The sequence below is a fragment of the Ciconia boyciana genome, chromosome 7, assembly GCF_034638445.1.
Source record: "Ciconia boyciana chromosome 7, ASM3463844v1, whole genome shotgun sequence".
Classification (NCBI taxonomy): domain Eukaryota; kingdom Metazoa; phylum Chordata; class Aves; order Ciconiiformes; family Ciconiidae; genus Ciconia; species Ciconia boyciana.
This window is the reverse complement of record NC_132940.1, coordinates 40,345,513-40,368,669: the sequence shown is the minus strand read 5'-3', so window position 1 is coordinate 40,368,669 and position 23,157 is coordinate 40,345,513. Positions and strand designations below refer to the sequence as shown.

Below are 23,157 nucleotides of genomic sequence, written 5' to 3'. Positions count from 1 at the left end.
GTGATGAAGATGCAACCCTTGTAATGTGCATAGTGATAATAATCCACATGGTAAGATCTCAATAAGTAACAAAAAAGCAAAGTCAAAAAAGCAAAAAACACCCTACTATTAATTAGTATATTACTTCAGTGTCCCTCTCTGACAATGCGCACCAAAGAGCAAAGCTGCCCCAAAACAGGGGCTCAATTAATTCTTTAGTAGCAAATGGAAGATGTCCCAAGAAACAGACATCAGAAACATAACCAATGAGGACACAAAAAAAATTTCCATTGTATTCAGCAAGAGCTTGAGACTCCCTTACTCCACAAGCAGATAAGATTAAGACAACTGAATTCTTTCCTAAGGGCAACAGGAATAAAGGGGGGGAGAAGGCAAAGGAATATATGCTGCATACTGCCAGTGGTCAGTGGTAGAAACCTCTATTAAAGCTATCTGCAGAAACCTTCTTTTCTTCAAAAGACAGTTCCCTGGAAACAGATCTTAGACAAATCTATTATGTCATATAACAAAACTTACTACAAGGTGAATCAGCTGAGCTCTAGATTAGCTCACCATCCTCATCACCAGGAAAGTGACATTCTACATAAAAAGGATAAAAAGGACCAGCAATTCCATCCAAAGTATATCCATGTCCTGTAGTAGGGAATATTGTAGCCTTAAGTATCTGATTGCTTAAATTTCACAGGACTAAATTAATTCAAGCTTAAATTCATATACTTGACATTATCTATCATCCACCTCTAAATAACACATCTTTATATCAGCTTGAGACAAGTTCTTCCTGGACATACTACACATAAAACTAGAATGCTATCAGGTGCATAACACTCAGGTTGCAAGCAAGAATTGCTCTGCATCCACTACCTTCAGTATTCACAGAGGGGGCACAAAGGTGTTTTAAACTCTCTTTTGTCAACCTTAGGTGAAAGAGCTTTTCTGTACCACAACTAGCAGCAAATCCGTTAATATTCACCTCAAGATCACTTCTGAACATGATTCTTGATTATGAACAATGTTTATTATGTCATGGGGAACAAACACCAGGAATTTCTGGTAGCTTAAATAATGCTATTCCCTTGGTATCTCAAATCAGTCATAAAGGGGGAAAAAAGATCTTCAGACAAGAAAAACCAGATTGTTCACATCCTCTGGGTCCCCAGAAAGCATTAAAGGAAAGACTTTCTTAAAAAGGGAATGTGGCCCTCTTCTTTCAGATTAAGATTTTTGTGGAGATTGTAGAGAACTGTTAAACTGACCATGAAGACTCCTGTATGATTACAGGTGAAAAGGAGCAGGAAAAAAAACAGGGACACAATGCACACCAACTCCTCAGAAGTTTTCAAGACTGATGAAACATTGGGCACTGCAGCAGAGGACCACCTATCCATGAAGCTCAGCAGCACTTACCATCTCATCTGTACCAAGAGGCTACTCAGCACATTTTCAATACCATAGCCTTAAAGTCATGGACAGTATCTTGACAGTCATCAGAAGTCAACGTCCCATTTAATCATAAAAGGCTTGTAGTTTACTCTCTGAAGGACTCCGCTATGCATCAGCAAAAAAATATGTCCAAAGGTATTTAACACCAAGGTTCAGTATTTTGGTGTGCTACTGTATGTCTGGCTGACCATTTCCTGGGCTTGCTGCCTGAATCCCTCCTGTTCCCACTGGAGAACAGGAGCTGGGCTAAGATTTCCCATAAAAGCATACTCTCAATCTCAGTTGCCTTTTACGACTATGACATGAAGTGCCTACAATGTATTCACATGAATTTATATACGACTGTTGATTAAAAGCTAAACTATTAGCATCTTATGGCAAAGGATAGCATCCTAAAAAGACACAAGAAATATGAACCAACTCTGAAGAGGAAGGAATTCCAGAGGTGAAGAGGATATGCCAGAATACCCAGGCACAAAAAGATGATGAAAAATTCAAAAATACAATAGCATGGGACAAAGAAAGAAGGATGCTCTGAAATCTTAAGAAACTAATACTAACACTCCCCACCCCTGCAAAAAATCTAATTACACTCAAGTCAGTAAACATTCTCAGCTTTCTATTAGAAAAGAAACATACAAACAAAAAAAAAAATCACACCACTATTCTGAAGTAAGAGAAGCGCTAGGATATATGACAAACCAGAGAGCAACTGGAAAATCAGAAGTTCTGACAGCCATAAAGAGGGAATCAATTCAGAGTGAAAAGTCAGAGGCATTTATCCAGAGGGGGGCAGACAGCTTTCTCCACTAGGAATCAAATTTAAAGCAAGGGCTTTCAAACTACTCAGATCACTCACCCTTGAAATGGAATCTTTGTGGACTACCTGTTCTCACTCTTGTCTTGTTCACCAATTAATTATACATCTAGAGACACCAAAGAAGGAATAATCAAGCAACTGCTTACATACAAAGTACTTAAGAGTACTGCACCTTCCTAAGGAATGTTAACAGTCAAAAAACTTCACCACTTCTCCAAAGACCACAAAACTGAAGTTACAGAACTTAGACACTTCTATTACAACAGAGAAGGTGTTCCAAAAACTGTATAAAAAGTTTCACTGGTCTGAAAATGCTGTGTACTTAAAAAATAGGTAGTACTTCCCAGAAGATGATCCTGAATTTAACAACTTGACTGTCTCCCATCAACAGAACATAGTATGAAAAGTATTTGTTCAAATTTCAGATAATAATGGAGCACGAATGGAATTTAAACTTTATGCTAACACAGTATGCTTTCATAATTTCTTTCCCTGAAATCTAACAATCTTGAATTTTATGGTTTTTAATGGAGGTATACTCTTTATTTTGCCTTTGCGCTAATGACAATCTAAAGATTTTTTTTTTTAAAAAAAGGATACAAACCTGTTCTTCTTCTGTAAAAGGTACAAGTGCCAGTGGTGGCAGGGGCTCCTCTTGTAAAATAGGCAAAAACTCCTTATCCAGAAGGTCTGAAGGTATCTGTATGAAAGGAAAACAGCATGCAAATATACCCAAGTATTTCCATTTCAAGGATGATGCTCTATACTTTGATTTACAAAAAAATGTTTATCCTGCCAACTCTGTCTCCAGCTACCTGGTACACCAGTACTTCCAATAACATTTATTGGGGGTGGGTGTAACTCCACTGCAAATTTACACTCCCCAGAAAAAAAATTATTATAGACAAAACATCCAAATCATCCACCACCCACAACTGTAACAGGTAAAGTACCAAGATCATACACATCAGAATTCAAGCTTCCACACCTCTGCAGCTCAAATCTGAACCATGAAATGTCATCTGGTAAATTTAAAAAGTATTGTTTTAACTTCAATGCACTTTTATAGCCGGATTTTTATTTATATATTAACAAAACTACCATATCTAGCACAGAGGTTTTATTTGATTTAAAGTCAGCATTTGCAATTTACAATCAACAAGGAAAGTAAAACAATAAAAAAAGGAAAGTGAAACTATAGGTATGGATTTATTAAGTAGAGAACACTGATGATTTAAATCAAAATAAATGTTAACACTAATTTTTAATCAGTCCATCGTCAGATGGAAGCTCCATCAGCAGATCTGACCTTGAGCATTTGGACAAGAAGCTGCAATTACAGACAAGTGAGCTCTAATTATGCCAGCAGAGAACTGTTTCAAAAATATCTAGTTCACAATACAAGAGATAAAGACCTCTCCCAATTTTAACTGAAGCAAAGCAACCTAGGGTTTTATTTTTTTTTATTTGGGTATACACTAGCAGAAGTCTTCCTGCTTTCAATCAGAGTGTCTTTTAATCAGAGATGTAACTTTGCTTAATCTTCAGCCAGCAAAGATTGAAGGTGACACAGTGAAAAGGACTAGGGTACAAGATACAGCTTCAAAAAATCACATCTAGTAGTTGACTAGAAACAGTGTCAAGAGTCCTCTCAGTCTCAGTAACTAGAATGACTCAACACCATGGAAACACATGTATATCAAAAGCAAGACACACTCTTAATAATAATGCCCTTCTGGCAAACACACAGGGAGAAAATATTCTTTTGGACCATTCATAACCATTGCAGAGCTTCCTGTAACACAGGGTATTAATAGGTTGTTCTGAATCAGCCAGAAATGTAGAGGTCTTAGCATCATCTGATATAACACACACAAAGTGCAAAAACCAATGACCTCTGACAGGCTGACTTATTCAAGCATAACATCAAGGTTTAAATCGCAGCTTCCCAAAGCAGAGCAGGATAATTCTGCATGTTAAAACATGGCTTTAAGCTATAACACACTTAACAGCTTTAGAAAAATCTTTGACATTCAACGCCCTTGAAGCATGTATGAGCAATACAGGGCTCCCAACATTGTATGAAAATATCAGCACAGTCATGGTAGGGTAAGAACATGGAGGTATGTGCGCACATATCTATGCAAAGCTAAAGGCACAACCTAACATAATTTCTTGCAGTCCCTCCCTGACTCGAGGGTAAGGCTCTTGGAGGGATTCAGACTTCCAAGTCACTATGTGTCTGCTGCAACAATAAACCAACCTCTGTCACCATCTACAGAAAAACCTAATGTTTACAAATGCAGAATGTATGAATCTTTTGCCCAAAATGCTGAAATGTGACTTTTGTATCACTGAGAACCTTCATTTGAAATTAAATCAGAGGGAAGTTCTTGACTTTCTACACTGCTCTTTTCTATTACATGTGCTAGACTGTATTTGTGTCCTGAGACCCAGAGAAGTGAACTACTTGAGGACTGCTCTCATTGGGCTGGTTACCTGCTAAAGTGAACTGCCTTAGGTCAGGATAAATGGGGAGCTCTTGCCTTTTTTAGATAATCTGTAATATGATTTACTGCCTGACTTTCAGGCTGAATCAAATAACTATTTTACACTATATTAAATAAAATCCTACTGAGGCAAGCAAATCTGCACAGCTGCAAGGAGACTTTAACCCTCAGTCATCTGTGGCAGTGGGACTGAACATGGCAATCCGTTTTGTTTTTTTTTTGTTCTCGGGGGTACGGGAAATTGCCCCTAAAGCAGCAAAAAGAATCAAACATAATGAATGCAGTAAGAGTGGGATCAAATAAGCACACACACAAAAAAACCCCACCATCAGACCTCTTCAGTTCTTTGCCAAGGGATACACAATTTCTTTGTCCATAATCACAAAATACAAACAACTATTCCTAATCACAAGGCTGCCATTAGGAATACACACATCAGGCCTTCTTCCTCTTCGTACTTACCTTATTATCCTTTAGAAAAAGTGCCAACATTTCTTCTCTCCCATAGCGATAGTCTGCTAGTTTGTACTTTGGCAAAGCCGGAGACAGAGGAGGGGATGTCACGCTCCCACCACTAGACAAAGCTCGCAGCCTAAAATAAAGCAGAAAAGCAATTAAAACTGAATTGAGGAGAACATGTCTTCACCTATGCTATCACCCCTCTGCACATTTATAGATTTGACACAAATTAAATAAATCCAGTACTGGAAGTAAAGACATTAACAGTCTAACTTCAAAACTCTAAAACTTTAGAGCTTTCAACAAGAAGAGTGAAAGAGCTTCCCTCATTTTTCCCATAGTCAGGGGAGAGAAAGAAAAAAAAAAAATATTCCCACGAGCACATCAAGGAATTCAACTCATCCCCTGGAGAACTCTTATGTTGACTATGTAGCAAGCTAGCTACACCCCCCTAAAGCCTTGACTAAGCTATTTACACTGGCTGCACAAAATTCAGTTGTAAATCTTCCATAGATATTAATGACAACAGCTTTTTGACAAGAAAAATTCTTACCACACTATGGACAGTGCAGCAAACATTAATCTAAGGAAAAAGTTTATTCAGATGTTTCGCAAAGTTTAACAAACAGTATAGAACAGTGAATTTTGCAATTAGTTTTATTCTTGTGTCTGTAGAATTCTACTCTACTCCAAATTCCTTTTCCAGAACTTAAAATTAATGGCATTTTTCAGACAGCACATATATCATTTAGCTTAGTGTCTCAATAAAGAAAGATGTACGAAATATAGCTACACTTCAGAGACATTTCAAGCAGTAATCTAACTTATGGTAACAGATAAATATGCTCTTAAGTTTGGTCCCATCCCACACAGTTGAGTCCCACACAACTTCTTGCAGATAATATCATACAACTGTAAGATGTTATTCCCACTCCACAGGTGGATTAGTCTCATTCTATATAATCATTTCCTCAGCTACCCAAATATCCTGTATTTTTAAGTTTGAGGAATGTTTTACAAAAGGATGCGTGTCAAGAAACAAAACCCAGACCATTTTCCTACATTCTCCTTGATGTGCATCTTAGACAAGTAAAACAATGAAAACTTCTCAACAACCACAAAATCCTTGGAAAGGAAGGTGCTCTAAACTAAAACATTGATTCAGAGGCTATCTTTCATCTAATTATTGAAGCATGCTTTGATTTGTTTTATTGTTCTTTAAACAGAAAGGAAAAAGTAATTTGCAAGTCAAATGTTTATCTTATTTTTTTAGTTTGGTGCCACCCAGTGGCAGTTTCTTTACATACCACTTCCAAACAAAAAATGCCTGGGGAGACATTATTCAAAGGATTAGACCACTCAGTGCAATGTTCGACTCCAATCCAGATCAAACGTGACCGAGAGTTTCACTATTAAGTGATACAACAGCATACATGACAGACGTGACTATACTGCAACCCAAAAGAATAATTATAAGTCTTAGAATTCTATTCCATTATTGCTGTAAAAATCTAGTAACTCACTGAAGTATAACATATACTTTCATACATAATCTACTCTGTTTTTTAAACTAAATGGAGACTGAAGTCCCCTCACCATGAGCAGCAATCAAGTTACTGTTAAAATATGTGCTTTTTTTAGAGTTGCCTTCCCCCTTCTCTTTTTTTAACATAACTTTGGCTTCCACCCATCAATGAATCTAATCATCTCTGTCTCTTACACTGAAGAGCACTCCAGCATAAGGTATCTGCCTGGTGGGTGTATTTATAGATAGTGATAAAGTCATTCTTTAACCTTCTTTCAATCTAACAAAATAGACTGAGCTCTCTCATTGTTTTGCAGGCCACAAATCATGTGTCGTCTTTGTTGACTAGTCTCCAATTTTTGTACATTGTGTATAAAAACGTGTCAGCAAAAGTGAATACGTTATTCCAGTAACAGTCTTACCACATGCTATGCAGCAATTATATTTCCTATAACCACTCCACACTCCCATTTACACACTAAAGGATCACATCACTTCAGAAACCACACCATCCGGAATTCTTGTTTGTAATTGCAGTCATCAACACTTTAAGAAGAAATTGAAACAAATACTGAACAATAATCACACCTGTGCAATTACTCTTTAGTAAAAGCCAGGACAATGCAAGTTAGACAAGCTGGAAAACTAATAGCTGACACAAGATTATACAACATCATGGATTCCCTTTAACACAATAGCTCGTTTTTCCTGACACTTTTCAGTGCATACATGCTGGAGACCATGACATGAAACGCACATTTTTACCATATTCCATACAGTGGGGTTTTTTGTAATACTGGGAAAAAAAGCTTGCTTAGCTACAGATTTAAGTTCAGTAAGGAGAGTGTAAAAACTTCCTTATTAAAATGTATCACATGGAAAGACCAAACAAGTCAGTCTTCTTCACTTACTTTGTGTAGACCTCAGAGATAATAAACAGTATTTCTCCCTCAGATACTTGGTAGCAATGTGAATATTATGCATTACCGTAACATGAAACCCAACTCATTTCATACACAATGCCAAAGTGAAGACCAATTTTATAATATTGCTTTCAGTCACAGGCCAGGGACTAAGGTGAAGCAGTATGGAACAAAGACATTATACCTCATTCAGTCTTATAATCCATTCAGTCTTATAATCAATTCAGTCTCAAAGGACAGAAATTCATAACTTTTTCTTAAATTTTAGAGAAGGTTCTGGAGTCTCACAAAACAGAAAAAACTCACCATTCAGGCCCAAAGTTAAGTGTCTGAGTTTCTGCTGCCATTTTTTCCTGTTCTATTCCTCTTTTTTAAAAAGCGTGAACCTGAAAAATATAAATGTTTACTATGAAAACAACGGGATTAATACAGTCCTTCATAAATTTCTTCACAATACAAAAGCACATCTGGTGATGCAAAGTGAAAAAATTTGACTACGTGGAATTTTTTTATTTTTTTTTAATAATCCATTTCAGCTCTCCAACACAGATTATTTACTAATATAGGAGTAACTGCATCAAGATCTCTTCCCTAAATTCCTCTTTTAACAGCTCAAACAGGACACTGGATCAGGGTGTCTGAAGAAACAATTTGTACAAACAGTCCCTTTTCAAATCAGTGATTACCACAAGACAACCAAACACAGAGAAATTTGATGCATAATCCTCCCCTGCAAGAACAGTAATGCTTAATTAACAGAATTGCAGCTTCCTGACAATTACAAGAGGATTAAAAAAACCACTAGAATTACAACAAGAAAGATTTGCCAGTTGAGTGGCAGAGTATTCAAGAAATTTCCACTGCTCACTCTTGAAAAATAAGCCTTCTAAAGATTGAGCACATCCAATGCTGTGACATCCTCCTAAATCTGCAGGCAGATGACAGTATTTCTCTCATTCTTGGTATTATTAAGCAAAAAAATTCACAACTTGAGACTTCAGCTACTTTCATTCCTATTAGCTGAGGCCCTGCAGACACTAGTGAAGGTCAGGTCAAGTTCCTATATATCCTCCTAAGAGTGTATGGACAACAGCAGATGAAGACATACTGGAGGGAAAGAACAAGACTATGGGAAGGCTATGAAGTTTTCTCTATCAGAGCCAAGTCCAGCCCAGGCAGCTCTGGAGAAGTGTCTTTTCCAGTAAGAAAATACAGCTCCTCTTTCTTTCCAGCAACAGCAAAATTCACATCTGCAGAGGAAGGGGTTTTGGTTTTTTAAAAATCAAACACACTGTAGACAAAGCCCAAACAAAAAAGGATTTGAGGCATTACCTCTAGAAACTGATTGATTAGACTTGAAGAACCCATCAAGACAGTTGGTAGGGAAGGAGCTTTGCCGTATCAGAACTCTGTTATTTAGTCCTTGGGTCTATTAAAGAAGGAGCTTCACAAGTTTGTCTATACTTTGCACGAAAAGGTGATGGAAAAGAAAAACAAAACGTGTGGACATAGAAGTGGAAAGGGCATTAGTTACTGAAGAAAAGAAAAAGAAAACCAAACAAAGGAAACATTTTCTTACAGATATGCTACTGAAGTAATGATATTAAAGTTAAAAAAAAAATCAACAGCCTGAAAGCTAGAAAATGCCAAATAAACCACGCTAAAACTGCTTGAGCAGATTTTACCCAAATCTTTTGGGCATAAGATTACAAATAATTGTAAAACTCCCTGCAGCCTACACCTACCAACCAATGTTTGGCTTATGTATTTTTACTACATGCCACATTAACTTTTTCCCATACACGATATAATTTATATACAGACTGTAATATTTTTATTTTCACAATAACCCTATATAATGGAATGGGCTTATCCCCACTACATGCCCCAGAAGCTAATATAAAAACATCCAGCTATTCTCACAGGCCTAGTTTAAGATTATTTTGGTCTGATTGGGGTTGCCTTTTTGAAGCAACCAACAGCTCATTAGAACATTCACAGTACATCCATTCATCATTCTGCAAATCAAAAGACAATGTTAGGTACTTAAAGATGACATACAGCAGACACATGCAAAAATATTGTGGGGCAATTCAAGCAAACCATCATGGACACTTTGGCGGAGACAAGTCTCTAACAGAACTCCTAGTAGCCTTAACTGGATGGCCGCCCCTTCACTTCCTGCAATGCCTATAATCCTTCTGCTGGGGGGGTGTTGGGGGCAGAGCTTTCAGATCAATCCACGTGGATCACCAGGGAACCTGGGATCTTTAGCTACTAACATCAAAGCTAGCTTAGTACCAGTAATACCAAAAAGGCTGGCACTGAATGCTAAACTGCAATGAAAACACAGCTGAAAAGCATCAGATACAAGGATAAAGCACTAAAAACCAATTAGGATCAAGCAGTTTACTAGTTTTGGACCCACTGGGCCCCATCCTCTTGAGCCTCAGGGTTTCCTTCCCAAAAACTAAGGTTACTGTGTCATCTTTCTCTACTAGACTCCTAAGCACTTTAGTACCTACAAGCATACTCAAAGCCTGCTAATCTCATCCCACTGAGCTACAAAATGGCTTTCCTTGTCCCTCATTTTGACCACCACACTTTGTTTTGGTAACTCATTGCTGGCTTCCTCTTCTGTGCTGCATTCAGATAAGTTACTTCCTCCCTAGAAGTTTTGACTGTATGAGTTTTGAATTGAAAGCGAGACACCTGTAAGTGGATGAAATTGTAGCTGAATGGGAAAAAAACCCAGAATAAAAAAACAGACCTGCAGATGATTTGAGTAGGTGTAACAGGTGAATTTACTCTAATAGGCAACATTACCCAGAAATAAAACATACATGAAAAAGAAATTACAGGTAAAGCTGAGAGAAAACCCTTGGAAAGGAGGCACTCTGGAAACGGTAATGATTTGGGGGGAGGGAAGCAGAGGAACAGGAAAAAAGAGACTCAAGAAAGCTAAGACAGCAAGTGTGCAACAGGAATACACTTAGCCATGTCAGAGCAGACAAGATAGGGAAAGCAAAAACCATGTGCTGCTCCTGCTGGTTCACAAAGCAGCAGCCAAAAGGTGAGAGCATGGAAGGCAAACTGGGGAGGAACCTCTGACAGGGACTGCACAACACACACGGTCAGTGAGCAAAGGAGAAGCTGTGCTAACTGGAAAGGCAGGTGGGGGTGGACTACACAGCGCTCGCATCGTGAGAGGAGTGAGTCTGGGTGGAGCAAGAAAAAGGGTGAGGAATTAAGGGAATGAATGATCAGGTCATAAATTTAACTATTTTGGCCAAGGAAAAGGCATGAATTTATCAGATCATTATCATCTAGATAACTTTCTTAGGCTCTAAACTTCAACATTAATAATTAAAATGTTAATTTTCATCTTTTTTTAATCTATGCTGCCTCCTTATTAATCAAGAATGGTAAATCACAAAAATAATATATATCTAACACATTTCCTCCTTAATATACTTTGATGAAGGAAAAGCCCCTTTCTAAACTGCTAGAGTTTTATAATTCCAGATTTTCTACAAATTAATAGTTTTGATTGAGGAATCTGCACAGCCACAGATTTTATATGGGCAAAGAGCACACAGGGACAGCCTGAACAGAGTTTACTCCAGTTGGCGGCCGGTCACAAGCAGTGTCCCTCAGGGCTCTGTGTTGGGGCCAGTCCTGTTTAGTATCTTTATAAATGATCTGGACAAAGGGATCGAGTGCATCCTCAGTAAGTTTGCAGACAACACCAAGTTGCGCGGGAGTGTTGATCTGACTGAGGGTAGGAAGGCTCTGCAGAGCGACCTGGACAGGCTGGATTGATGGGCCAAGGCCAATTGTATGAGGTTCAACAAGGCCAAGTGCAAGGTCCTGCACTTGGGCCACAACAACCCCATGCAACGCTACAGGCTTGGGGAAGAGTGGCTGGAAAGCTGCCCAGCAGAAAAGGACCTGGGGGTGATGGCTGACAGCCAGCTGAATATGAGCCAGCAGTGTGCCCAGGTGGCCAAGAAAGCCAATGGCATCCTGGCTTGTATCAAAAATAGTGTGTCCAGCAGAACTAGGGAAGTGATCGTGCCCCTGTACTCGGCACTGGTGAGGCCACACCTCAAATACTGTGTTCAGTTTTGGGCCCCTCACTACAAGAGAGACATTGAGGTCCTGGAGCGTGTCCAGAGAAGGGCAACAAAGCTGGTGAAGGGTCTAGAGCACAAGTCTTATGAGGAGCGGCTGAGGGAACTGGGGTTGTTTAGCCTGGAGAAAAGGAGGTTCAGGGGAGACCTTATTGCTCTCTACAACTACCTGAAAGGAGGTTGTAGAGAGGTGGGGGTCAGTCTCTTCTCCCAGGTAATAAGCAATAGGACAAGAGGAAATGGCCTCAAGTTGTGCCAGGGGAGGTTTAGACTGGATATTAGGACATTTTACTTCACCAAAAGGGTTGTCAAGCATTGGAACAGGCTGCCCAGGGAAGTGGTTGAGTCACCATCCCTGGAAGTATTTAAAAGATGTTTGGATGAGGTGCTTAGGGACATGGTATAGTGGTGGTCTTGGTAGTGTTAGGTTTGCAGTTGGACTCAATTTTAAAGGTCTTTTCCAACCTGTGTGATTCTGTGATTCAAGTTGAAGCAAGAAACTGAGGCTATATTTTAATAACGTGCAGTTAGCACCACTGCTTGGGCAAGAATGCTACCTGAGGATTTCCCACCACTCCTTCAAAGGGGAACCTTTTCTCCAAGGTTTTCTTCAAATCAGGTCAATCCTTGATCAAGGTGCCAGTGCAACCCTACAAACAGTTGCAGTTTTCCTGCATATTTGGGGAAAAATTGAATTGCTTCACAAACTAGAACTGGGACCCCATTTTCCTGGGGTGGTACCACAGCCACCAACCTGCTATCAGCATGCAGGACTTAGAAGAAATCACATCAACCCCACCATCAACCTGTGGACTGCAAGGGAAAAAAACATCCTTTCTATTTTGTCAGCAGCTTAGTACTTTGGAAGTCAGAAGTCCATCCTCTGAGCAGACACAAAATATAATCCAATAACATTAAGCCTTTAAGTGGCTTTCACTCACAATTAACAGGTAATATTATAGGTACAGAAGTTGCTAGCAGCAACACTCAACTCATTTCATTGGTTTGCTTTAGGTACAATGGTTGTTTTACCAAGCTCGCTATTTAGTACCTGACAAATCTATTAAAGCTCTCAAACATCTGCTTCAGACACAAGTCAGAACTTGATTCTCCCAGCTAGATTTGTGTGTTAAAATGCATAAGAAGATGTTTCAGTTGAAAAAAATCTAAGGAAGGTCTATAATTACTGTGGCATATTTTGGCCACGAGCTCTGGTCTTTTAAAACTTACAGCTATTTAATAAATATCTAGGCAAAAAGCTGTTTTTCAGAGACTTTGAAATATCTAAACTGCCATGGTTTCCAGACTTTGCTCAACCTCAGGATTTACACGAAATTGCCATTTTAAGGTTTGCCCCTTACACACAGGCACTTGAGTTAAGATTTTCAGGCAATGTTAAATTCCTACATTTCCATTACAGAATTCTGTTGGCTTGTACCACATGGCAATCTGTCTCACCAAGATGTTTTGCTGTTTTGGATAAACTGATTCTTAGCATCCCAAGTTGAGTCTAGGCAATGACTGCATTCAGGTCTGCCCATCTAATCTTTCCTACAGACAAAAAAAAAAAATTAAAGATTTGGACTGTCACTGCAATTTATAGCTTTGGGGCTGCTGCTTGCTTAGGTTTTTTATTAACTTTGGAAACCTAAACCTTGGAAAAAAGATATACCACTGATCCTTCCTATACACAGCTATTTTATTTTGAAATGGTCTACTGTTTGATCAGAGATGTTTAAGAAGAAAAGTATCCTTTCAAGGTAGTTCTGTTGCTACAGTGGGTTTGAAACAGCCTTTTTAACATAGAAATGGGTTGAAAATTTTGAGAAGCAAACACCACAATGGAAATCTAACGCGGAGCAGATTTAAGTGCAAGGAATTGAGTTCTCCTTAAACAAACTTGGAACAGGAATTTAACAGCAGTGCTCCACCATGCAACAGCAACATTACATCAAGACAATAAAACTTCACCTTCCACAAGCAACAAAACATTCCACAGGCAGCTACTAGAGCTACCTAATTTCAGTGCCAGTAACTGTGTTTTAAAAAAATTAACAGATTGACTGAACAATTAATGCGATTTTCTCTAATTCTTGAAATATTAAAGAAGATTCAGAACTGTATACAAGCTACCTTTTAAGCACAGTGGTAAACAGGATGACTCAGGTGGCTACACTACCAGTCTGTTTGATATTAATCATTGGCTAAAACAGACAACACTGATTAAAGGACACTGACATAATTAAGGCCAGCCAACATGGATTTATGGAAGACATTCAATCAAAATATACTTTCGTAAGAGTAGAAATTTCATTGCTCAAGCAAGTAGGTGAAATAAATTTTAACTTCTGCAGGACATTTCAATTAAGTAGAATGCTAAAAAGGACAAAATCATTCAGAACCACATTAAAAATCCCAAATCAGAACCTATTTCTTCTTTTAACCTTCTCTTCTAAAGAATCTACAACAACCCATCTCAGAAGGCAAAATATTCTCAAAACAGAGTAAAAGGTAAGAAGCTATCCTCTACTTCTATAGAATCTGTAACATTGGCTCACAACTTCTAAAACCTGAGGATGACAAACATGGATATGGTAAATAATGGAAATGACACATCATCAATAACACCATTATGAAGTATTCAATTACTCAGTCCAGTATAGCAGGTTGCATTTAATAAGGCCAAGCATACAATCAAAAGACTCACAAGCAGAAAACATAGGTGATATACAACAAATGCAAGACTGTTCTGGAAAACAAGAGTCCTGAAACCAATCGGAGACTTATAACATTAAGCAGCTGAAAAGGAACGTATGATACAACATTGACTAGAAGAGCTAACAGAAAACACTGAATACAGAAATAAGGAAATACAGAGTAAATATAGAGTGGATTTTATCACTGAAGGGATACTGTGTCCTGTTCTGTTGTCTGTAAGGCAAGGAAGCTGATAAATCAGGTGTTCAAAAATTGACAAAACATGACATATGCCATACAGTGGGGAAAAAAAAAACACACCAAAGCTCTATTTATTGAGCTTTGAGAAAAATCCAAGTATCTCGCTCAGTCTGTAAATGACCGTGCAGGTAAAAAAGGCCAAAGACCCAAGTTTATTCAGTGAAGGGACTGAAGCAAGATATTCAGAGATAAACAAGAGAGTAAGTTGTTTTCAAGTCAACAGTAAATGATTTTCTAAAAAGTATGTTCTAGTTTAAACAGAAAATTAATCAGAAAAAAATAATCCATTACACAAGATGCCAGACAAGTCACAGTAGTCCCTTCTGGCTTACCAAGCCTTTACCCTGATAAAGGTGGTGAATTTTTCAAGGTCTATCTACCCACATGCCAAGAGGAAGTTTTTCGTAAGGGAACAATGTGCAAACCATCCCCTTCTCCAGAAACTACACCTCTATTATTACAGTTACACTTTCAGATCTCCTGAAGTCTTATAACCTTCCTGTCTCAAATAATTGCAAGAGTGTTTCAATCTCTCAGCAGTTTCTGGTCAAAAATTGTCCATGATGTTCTCAAGTGGCAGGACCAAACTGACTGCCCTCTGCTCACTTCATACAGATCCATCTAAAACTTCACGGAGTGCTGCACCTTGCAACATGGCGCACCACTGTCAAGAATGACAAATACAAAAAGTAGGCACTGAAGCTCTTCTGGGATAGGATGACAAGAGAGACCAAGGAGACCTCCACACCTAACAAAGCCCAAGAAAAATAAAAGAACATATTCCAGATATTTTCCTCCTTTCCTACCTACTACTGTGCACTTGGTGGTTAGAGGTAGGTTAGAGAGCTATCCACTTCTTGCTTCACCTGAACATGAACAAACGTCAAAGCTTTTCCCAGTTTCTCAGCCAGAAAGCAGTATGACCTCCAGCTTTATTACAAGGCTTCCAGCCAAAGGCAGACACCAGCGATTAAGCTCCAAGCAGAGTCAGGGGACCACACCCTTGGCCCTGCCACTGGCTGGAACACAAACCACTTCTCATTCCAAACCCTGTCCCAAAAACCTGCCAGAACTTTTGTTTTCCAGCTGAAAATCACTTCCACATCGGTCTCTACCTTGCACATTGAAAATATGTTGGTAGGTAAATATTTAGTCTGTACCATTCCACAAGATATTACAGATCAGGGTGCTGAGTCTGTCTACCTGCTCCTCAACGAGGCCAGTAGCCAGACTACATGAATGCAACCAAAACCACACTGCAGCACTTCTCTCCCACTTTTCACACATATTATACAGCCCATACATATATTCAAAGTGGCAGAACAAAGCTTCAGACTACATTCACTGAAAACATTCATTGAATTAACAGATCTGGGCTGTTGTGGGGTTTTTCTGTTTTGTTTTTAAATGTAATTTACATAAGCAGCTTCTTTGGGCTTTGTAGAAATTCTCCCCCCCCACCCCTTCTTAAGGTTTCCTAGGCATGCAGTTCTGAGACATCCTGTACTTCAGGAAACAAATATTCAACAGTGAGAAAGCCTCTAATAAAAAGTCCTAACAGAGAGAATTAGTATGTGTATCAGATTGCATATGTTCATCAGCCAGGAAGTCAGAAGATAACTTGTTACTACATATGAACTACAACACTTTAATAGATTATCTCTTTTCTTCTCTTTATGTTAATATTGCTAAAGATATTCACTTGTTTTGATCTAAGAACCATACCTTTGTAAACTGACTTGTGATGTTATCCTGATCCTGCCTTAGTACTCTTAAAGCCTACTATAACATAATAGAGAAAATTACATATACAGATGATTCAGCATTAACTAGGCCTAATGTAAAAGCTTCCACTGCTTTTAATGGTAGTTGAACTAGGCCTCCGATCTGTTAAATCAAGTTATTAGCTGCTTTTGCTTAAAAACCTTGCCATATGCTACTTCCATGATCAGCCTCACTCACTTTCTATCACACACATTCTTCAGTCTAACACTGACGCCAGCCTGCTTTGAGCAGGAGGCTGGAGCAGATGACCACCAAAGGCTGGTCTCTTCCAACCAAAATCGTCTTCAGATTCTACCATACATGGCTCAAAAAAATTCAGTTTATACATCCATTACTTGCCAGTTATACCAACTCCTTGCCACATGACATTCTGACTCTAAGTCTGAAGTTACATAAATTCAGCTATCCATTCATCATCATAAAATTTCACCCAAAATCATGTTCACAAAGTGTACATGTGCATCTTTTCCTTGTTTCTTCCAATCTGAACTGACACACTACCACACACAGACCACAAATCTGCTTTTACCCAATCTGATCTACACATGGACATCTATAGCCTGAGTCTCCCAGTCACACAAACCAGTATCTTTATCATAAAACACTATCAACAGAATGCAAAGTATTTAATTTCTTGTCAGTGACTGGGGGGGGGGGGGGGGGGGGGGGAGTATTTCATAGTAACCACAACTTGAAACAAGTATTTCTCTACTGAATAAAAAGGACCAAATACCCAGTAACAAATCATTACCTTCACAAAGTGCAACGCATTATGCTTACTTTCATTGTAATAACAGCTATTTAACATACAAAAATATTTTTCTAACCAGTTTATTTTCCTAACATGTTATATGTAAGCTCATTTATCTGTTTATAATGAAAAATTACATATACAAGAGCCACTGTTGAAGGCATCAAGTAATCATTCTTTCCTATTTGCATAGATTTTTTTTTAAACATATGGCCAAAAAGATAGAAAATCATAATGCACAGCTTTAATAATTAGCTAAGGGAATAAAAAAATAGTAAGTGATCCAAAAGGTATTGTCAAAGCAGCAGTATTTTAAGACGAATTTTCTAAATGTCCATCAAAATTTCTCATGGACCTATAGACTCTACTACCTCTACAGAGCTCCTGATATCCCTTCTGCTTTTCTCCACAATCCTGAGGTCTAGATATCTAGCTTCTATATATTACAAGCTTTAAGGATTATAGGAGAGGCTCACTCCTGAAAACACACACTTTGATTTCATGCTTGCCAAAAACCTCAGATGCATCAAAACAATTCTTGTGCATCCTTTCCATAAAAAAAAAAAAAAAACAACAAACCACCACACAAAGGCAAGAGGGACATAAAAATTTCAATGGCAGCCTAGTTCCTGGACAGACATCAAGCCATCGCTATAGTTTCTATATTCAAGGAATGTTTAACCATCTTTAGAGAGAATAGACTGACAGCCCTCCCTCTGCAAAAAAAGAGAAGTGGACACATTTTGTAATCAACACACTATGGCAATCTCAGCTACTAACAAAGCAGTGTAAAGACCTCGCTCTGCTACAATCCCCAGCTACCATCTGAGCTAAAGATTAAAACACAATGGTATTAAACATCACTATGATGAACTACATGGTTCTATATATACATGTATATTACCACCAACCACAAGAGGGCCAATGCTGTATAGACCTTATAATTTAAAGCACTTAATTCTTCTTAGTTCCATCCATAACTTATATACACCTTGAGCAAACTTGCTAAGTTTTTTCAGTTCTGACAATCTTCAAGCCAGACCATTTGTGCAACCAAAAAAATGTTCAGGAGTTGACTGCAAGAGAGAAAAGGAGAGGCTAAGCTGGGCTGAAAACTGACTTTCCTCCCATAAAAGCAAATACCATCCCCCCTGCAACATTTCACACACCTAGGTTTTCAAATGTCACTCAAATTAAAATAAATTGATGAGAAAACCACACAGAGAAACAGAGTCCCTTTCAATACAAATGCTTCTTCAGTAAGAAAGAAGAGATGGGTTTGTCCTTACCAAAGCATCCAATGGATCTCTAGCAAGCTATGTAGGAAGGAGAAGGCAGATCAGGCCTGTGCTTTTATACTTGTGAGCAGAAAATTTATTGCTCTGCCCCTTAGCTCTGTCTGTCTATAATCATTAATTAAATATAGCTTATCTCCACTCACCTTTAAGCAGAAGCACTGAGGAAAAAAAAACCAGAAAAATGAGAAAAAAATGCTAGGAAAAGGAATTTTTTTCTAAATCAGACTACGAGAAGATTTAACATCATACCTTAAAAAGCCCTAAGAAGGAATTTTAAATACCTCAATGAAAGAATAAGAAGCATACATTTGACAGTTAAACTTACAAAATCAGACAAAAGCAGGCAGAATCAAATTTCATATTCTTGGCATTTCAAACAAAAAAAAAAAATCTAAAGAGCTGGATGCCTGAACTACTTTAAAGGAGGAGGAAGAGGGGAAGGAAAAGACCACGGTCCAGGTATCTAGCTCATCTTCATCAATTACTGTGAACCAGCTTCCCTTATATGTTTAAATAATTAGAAAGATCTTTCAGCAGAGGTATGTAGTAGCAAACCACCTCTTCAGCCAGTCAGCTGCCCCAATGAGACATTCCATATGACTTTGACATCTAGTTTGTTTCTAAATGAAGTACCTATAGATCTTAAAAAAGCTGCCAACCTTTTTCTTACATTCAGGTGTAAGAAACTCCAGTTTATGATAGAGATCCATTTAGATAACTGGCCTTAGGAGACAGCAAGCATAGAAGAGGTGCAATGGTACTTAGTCTGAATTCCTTAAATAAAGCACAAAACCTTCTTTGCACTCCCCTTTTACACACAAAGTTTTTTCCTCAATCAAGGAATAAAACAGCTGGGAAAATTAAATTGTAAATCCCTCAACTCTCTATTTACAAGCATTTTTTTTCACTTACATCAGCATAAAAATCATATTTTTCATTTACTGTACGTTTTAGGAAAGCAAGAAAAAACACTAAACGGGGTATCCAAGGATATTTTACTCTTACGATCACTCTTAAGATAAACATTGGTAATAACGAGGATCTGCAAGAGTCCAAGTTTTTACTGTGGTATCAAAGTATTTTTTTAAGCACCCTGTGAAACAAATCATTGCTGCAGCATGACCACTTTGCATTTTAGTTCTATGCTCTTCCTTTAAGTGACAGGCTCAAAACACCATTCAGAAAATATCCTAAAATAAATACAGTGACCAGGTACTCCCACACATATGCATGTATCTAGGGACTAGGAGAGCCTGAGCAGTTCTTAAAATCATTAAGAAAACCCAGTATTTATACATGATATTATCAGATATTGAAAGGGGCTATCAAAGTCTCAACACAAGAAGTATTGGAAGCGACATTAAACTTCCATGGATAGATCTCTACCTTCTTTTTAATATAGTCGACCATCAGACAGAATTTTTTTTTTTAATCACACATTCAGTGAGAAATTAACACTGACACACATGACCGTTGACATCAGTTAACCTGTAGAACTATGCGAGCCTGGGGATCGAAGGGGGTGCAGAAAGGGAAATGGACACTCCAACATTTCTGTTGATACCCCCAGGACAGATTAGGGCACATATTTTTACCTCAGCATCAGCTAACTGTTCAAAGGATGCCTATTCAAGGGAACGGCAAGAATACCAATCCCTTGTAATACTAGAGCTCTTATTATCTATTGGAGCCAATACCCAATAACAGAGCTCAAAAAAAACAGAACAAAGCTTTTGTTGGTGACAATTGCAACCCATTTTGTTTACAAAGGTTCCCAATTATCACACTGTGCATCTACCAAGTGTTCTATTCACAAAGTAGCAAATTAATTTGTGTTTATTAAGAAGTTTCTTAAGAACAAAAGCAACCAGCAGTTATGGGAAAAGAAAAAAAAATTCACACGTACTTTCCAGGAACTTGCCCAAGTCAGCTCCTGAAGCAAGAAAATAGAATGAGCAGCAAGAAGTTAGACAGAAAAACATAATCAAAATTCAGAACTTCTTTCCCCTCCCACCCAAGAAAACACTTAAGAATTACAGTAATAGGTAAAGCACTACAGCAGCAAACCAAGAACGCCGAGCTGAAGATTACTGAGGAAAATGCAGGTTTTATTCCAGAAGTACTACTTGGCAACATCTCCTTTTGGCCTACAACTTGTCCCACTTCAAAGTGCAATTACACAGCGTTGAAAGAGCAGAGACTGCTTTGTTGACACTGAAACTACTTGTCTTGGATCAATACCAAACGTACACAATCCTGATCGATGTTCTCTTCAGCCTGCCAAGGCCTCTCCAGTCAAACACTGCTGGTCATTGCTGCTCCCAACACCCTGCTGCCTGCGGGGGAGAAAGGCTCCTTCCTCTGCCTGTATAACCTGACAGGGCTGGGCGTGCTCGGAGCGGGGCATACACGGACTTCAATGAGGGCGCACCTGCCCGCGGCGCCGCCGGAACATAGGCCCACTCCCACTGGGCTGGGAGGGGACGAGCGAGTTCACACGGGTCAGTGTGAGGGGAGACGGCGCCGGGGACGCAGCTGCCAGCCCCAGAGGGCGTGAGGAGCCCCGGCCGCCCCGCCGCCGCCTGACAGGCACCGTCTCCCCCTGCCGGGACCTGCTGCCAAGGAGCCGCATGGAGAGGGCAAGGCCCGCACCCCCGAGCGGGGCCAGGCCCAACAAGCCCGGCAAAAGCCCATTGCCAGGAGCGCAGGGGAGGCCCTCCGGGCGCGCCTCTCGCCGCCGGGCCGGGGCGGCCTCGCCTCCCGGTAGGCCACAGGGCGCCTCGGGGCTGCGGTACCCGCGGCGGACAGAAGCCGCCGGCGAGGCCGGTGCTCAGCGCGCGGCCTAGGCCCGTTCCCGCAGGCGGGGAGCGCGGCGACGGCGGGAGCGCGGCGGCGGGGAGGCGGCGGGGGCGGCTGAAGCGGTGGCGGGGGCAGGGAGCCGGCGGGACGGCGTTACCTGCGCTCCCGGACGGAGAGTCCCTCACGGCCACAGCGACTCCTCAGCCCCAACAACACAAGATGGCGGTTGCGCCGCCACGCAACGTCACGTGAGGGCAGGCCCCGCCCCCTGCCGCCGCCGCAGGACCCGGATGGGCGACGGCTCTCCCCTCCCTCCCCCGCCCTCGCGCAGGCACCGCCCGCGTGACGACACCGCGCTGCGCGCACGGGTGGGGGGAGGGAGGGAGGGAGGGAGGAGGCGGTCCCCCAGCGGCTGCGTGCGCATGTCCCCCTACACCCCCACACCCTGCGGGAGCGCGGGCGCCCCCTGCTGGAGGCACGCGCCGACTGCAGCCTCCCCCCCCCCCCCGCCCAGGCCTGTGGGAAGGTGGGGGTCCTGGGGGGGCCGTGGGACGGCGGTGGGCTCTCCCCGGCCAGGGCCGCTGCGCCTCCCGCCCGGCCTCCTCTCCCGGGGCAGCGGCCCCGCCTCAGCCTGAGCCCCGGCCGTTAAATTACTGCGTCACTCTCCTGCCGTTGTCTCCCGCCTGGGCAGGCCCCGCAGGGCCGGGCGCGAACCGGCGTTTGGGGCGTCGGCCGCTGAGGTAAATTACGGCTGGGCTGCTGCATCCACGCTTCAGGAACTCACGTTATCACCCACGGCCTTACCGCCTCCCTCCCCTTCTAGGTTACATGTAGACAGTTCAGCTTCATTGGTGGCACTAAAAGCCCACAAGGTACTGTCTAACTCTGAGAAGCAACCATGTTTTTAAGCACACGCTGTGTCCAGGCACCGAAGGCAGGACGGGCGCTGCAGAGATCAGAGCTGCTCTCACCCAGTCACTTCTGTGGGAGACAGGCTGGAAGGAGGCTGCTGCTGCTGCTGCTTACAGAGAAAGGTAGCACATATTTTTACTCCAAATTACCTGATGGAAAAATCAGGAGCTCAAGGCAAACTTTTCTTCACCTAAAAATACTGTTTTATTTTTAGTCCTAAAACCCGTATTAGTACATGATGCAGCCCCGTGTGGTTCCTTCAGCCTAAAAAACTTTCCTTAGCTGTTATGCACTGTTGAAGGTGTAACTGTTCTCAGCCGAAACGATTTCACTCCAATCATAATTTCAGCCACAATACACGTAGCTTTCTCCCTCCTCTTCTAGGTGAATAAATACTTGTCATTGTGCACTGAACGCTGGCCAGAAATGATGCAACAGTAAACACAAGTGATTCTTCTGAGCTAATGGGTTGAAAGCCTGTAATTCTTAGGACATATTTTTAGCTGAGAGCAACATAGGACTGGACTACTTCACCTGAAAATCTTAGAATGAAATTTCTCCTTTAGGAGGCTGGTATGTAAAAGCAAAGCTCCCGAGCAAAGGGCTGGCATCTGAGAAGCTACATCTGATCCTCCTGATTGTTGTCACACAGCTTGAGCCAATGCTAATAACAGTACTGGGAGGGAGAGAGGCAGCGCTGCATTTCAAGCTGTCAGACAGAACTTCCAGCTTCACTGCAGAAGTGGCTGTGCCTTGTTATTCTACTTATCAAACTTGAGTTTGAGCACTCAAAAATATTTTCACATGCTCCAAGACAAGCTGTATCTGGTATGGGAGAAGT

The 23,157-nt window shown here is 40.6% G+C and overlaps 1 protein-coding gene across 18 annotated transcripts in view; it reads right to left on the bottom strand.

Annotated features, from left to right (window-relative positions):
• The window catches only part of GIGYF2 (GRB10 interacting GYF protein 2), a 78,302-nt gene extending 56,647 nt beyond the window's left edge, over positions 1-21,655 (bottom strand). For 15 of the 18 annotated variants that reach the window (XM_072869071.1, XM_072869067.1, XM_072869083.1 and 12 more), the window contains exons 1-4: positions 21,562-21,655; positions 7,987-8,066; positions 5,236-5,365; positions 2,868-2,963 (exon numbers count right to left, since the gene is read on the bottom strand). In XM_072869071.1, coding sequence (XP_072725172.1) covers positions 2,868-2,963; positions 5,236-5,365; positions 7,987-8,027 — 267 coding nt within the window. In that variant the 5' untranslated portion in view covers positions 8,028-8,066; positions 21,562-21,655. The other 3 variants (XM_072869069.1, XM_072869070.1, XM_072869072.1) reach the window with 3 other exon arrangements.
• Positions 21,656-23,157: the final 1,502 nt, after the last annotated feature.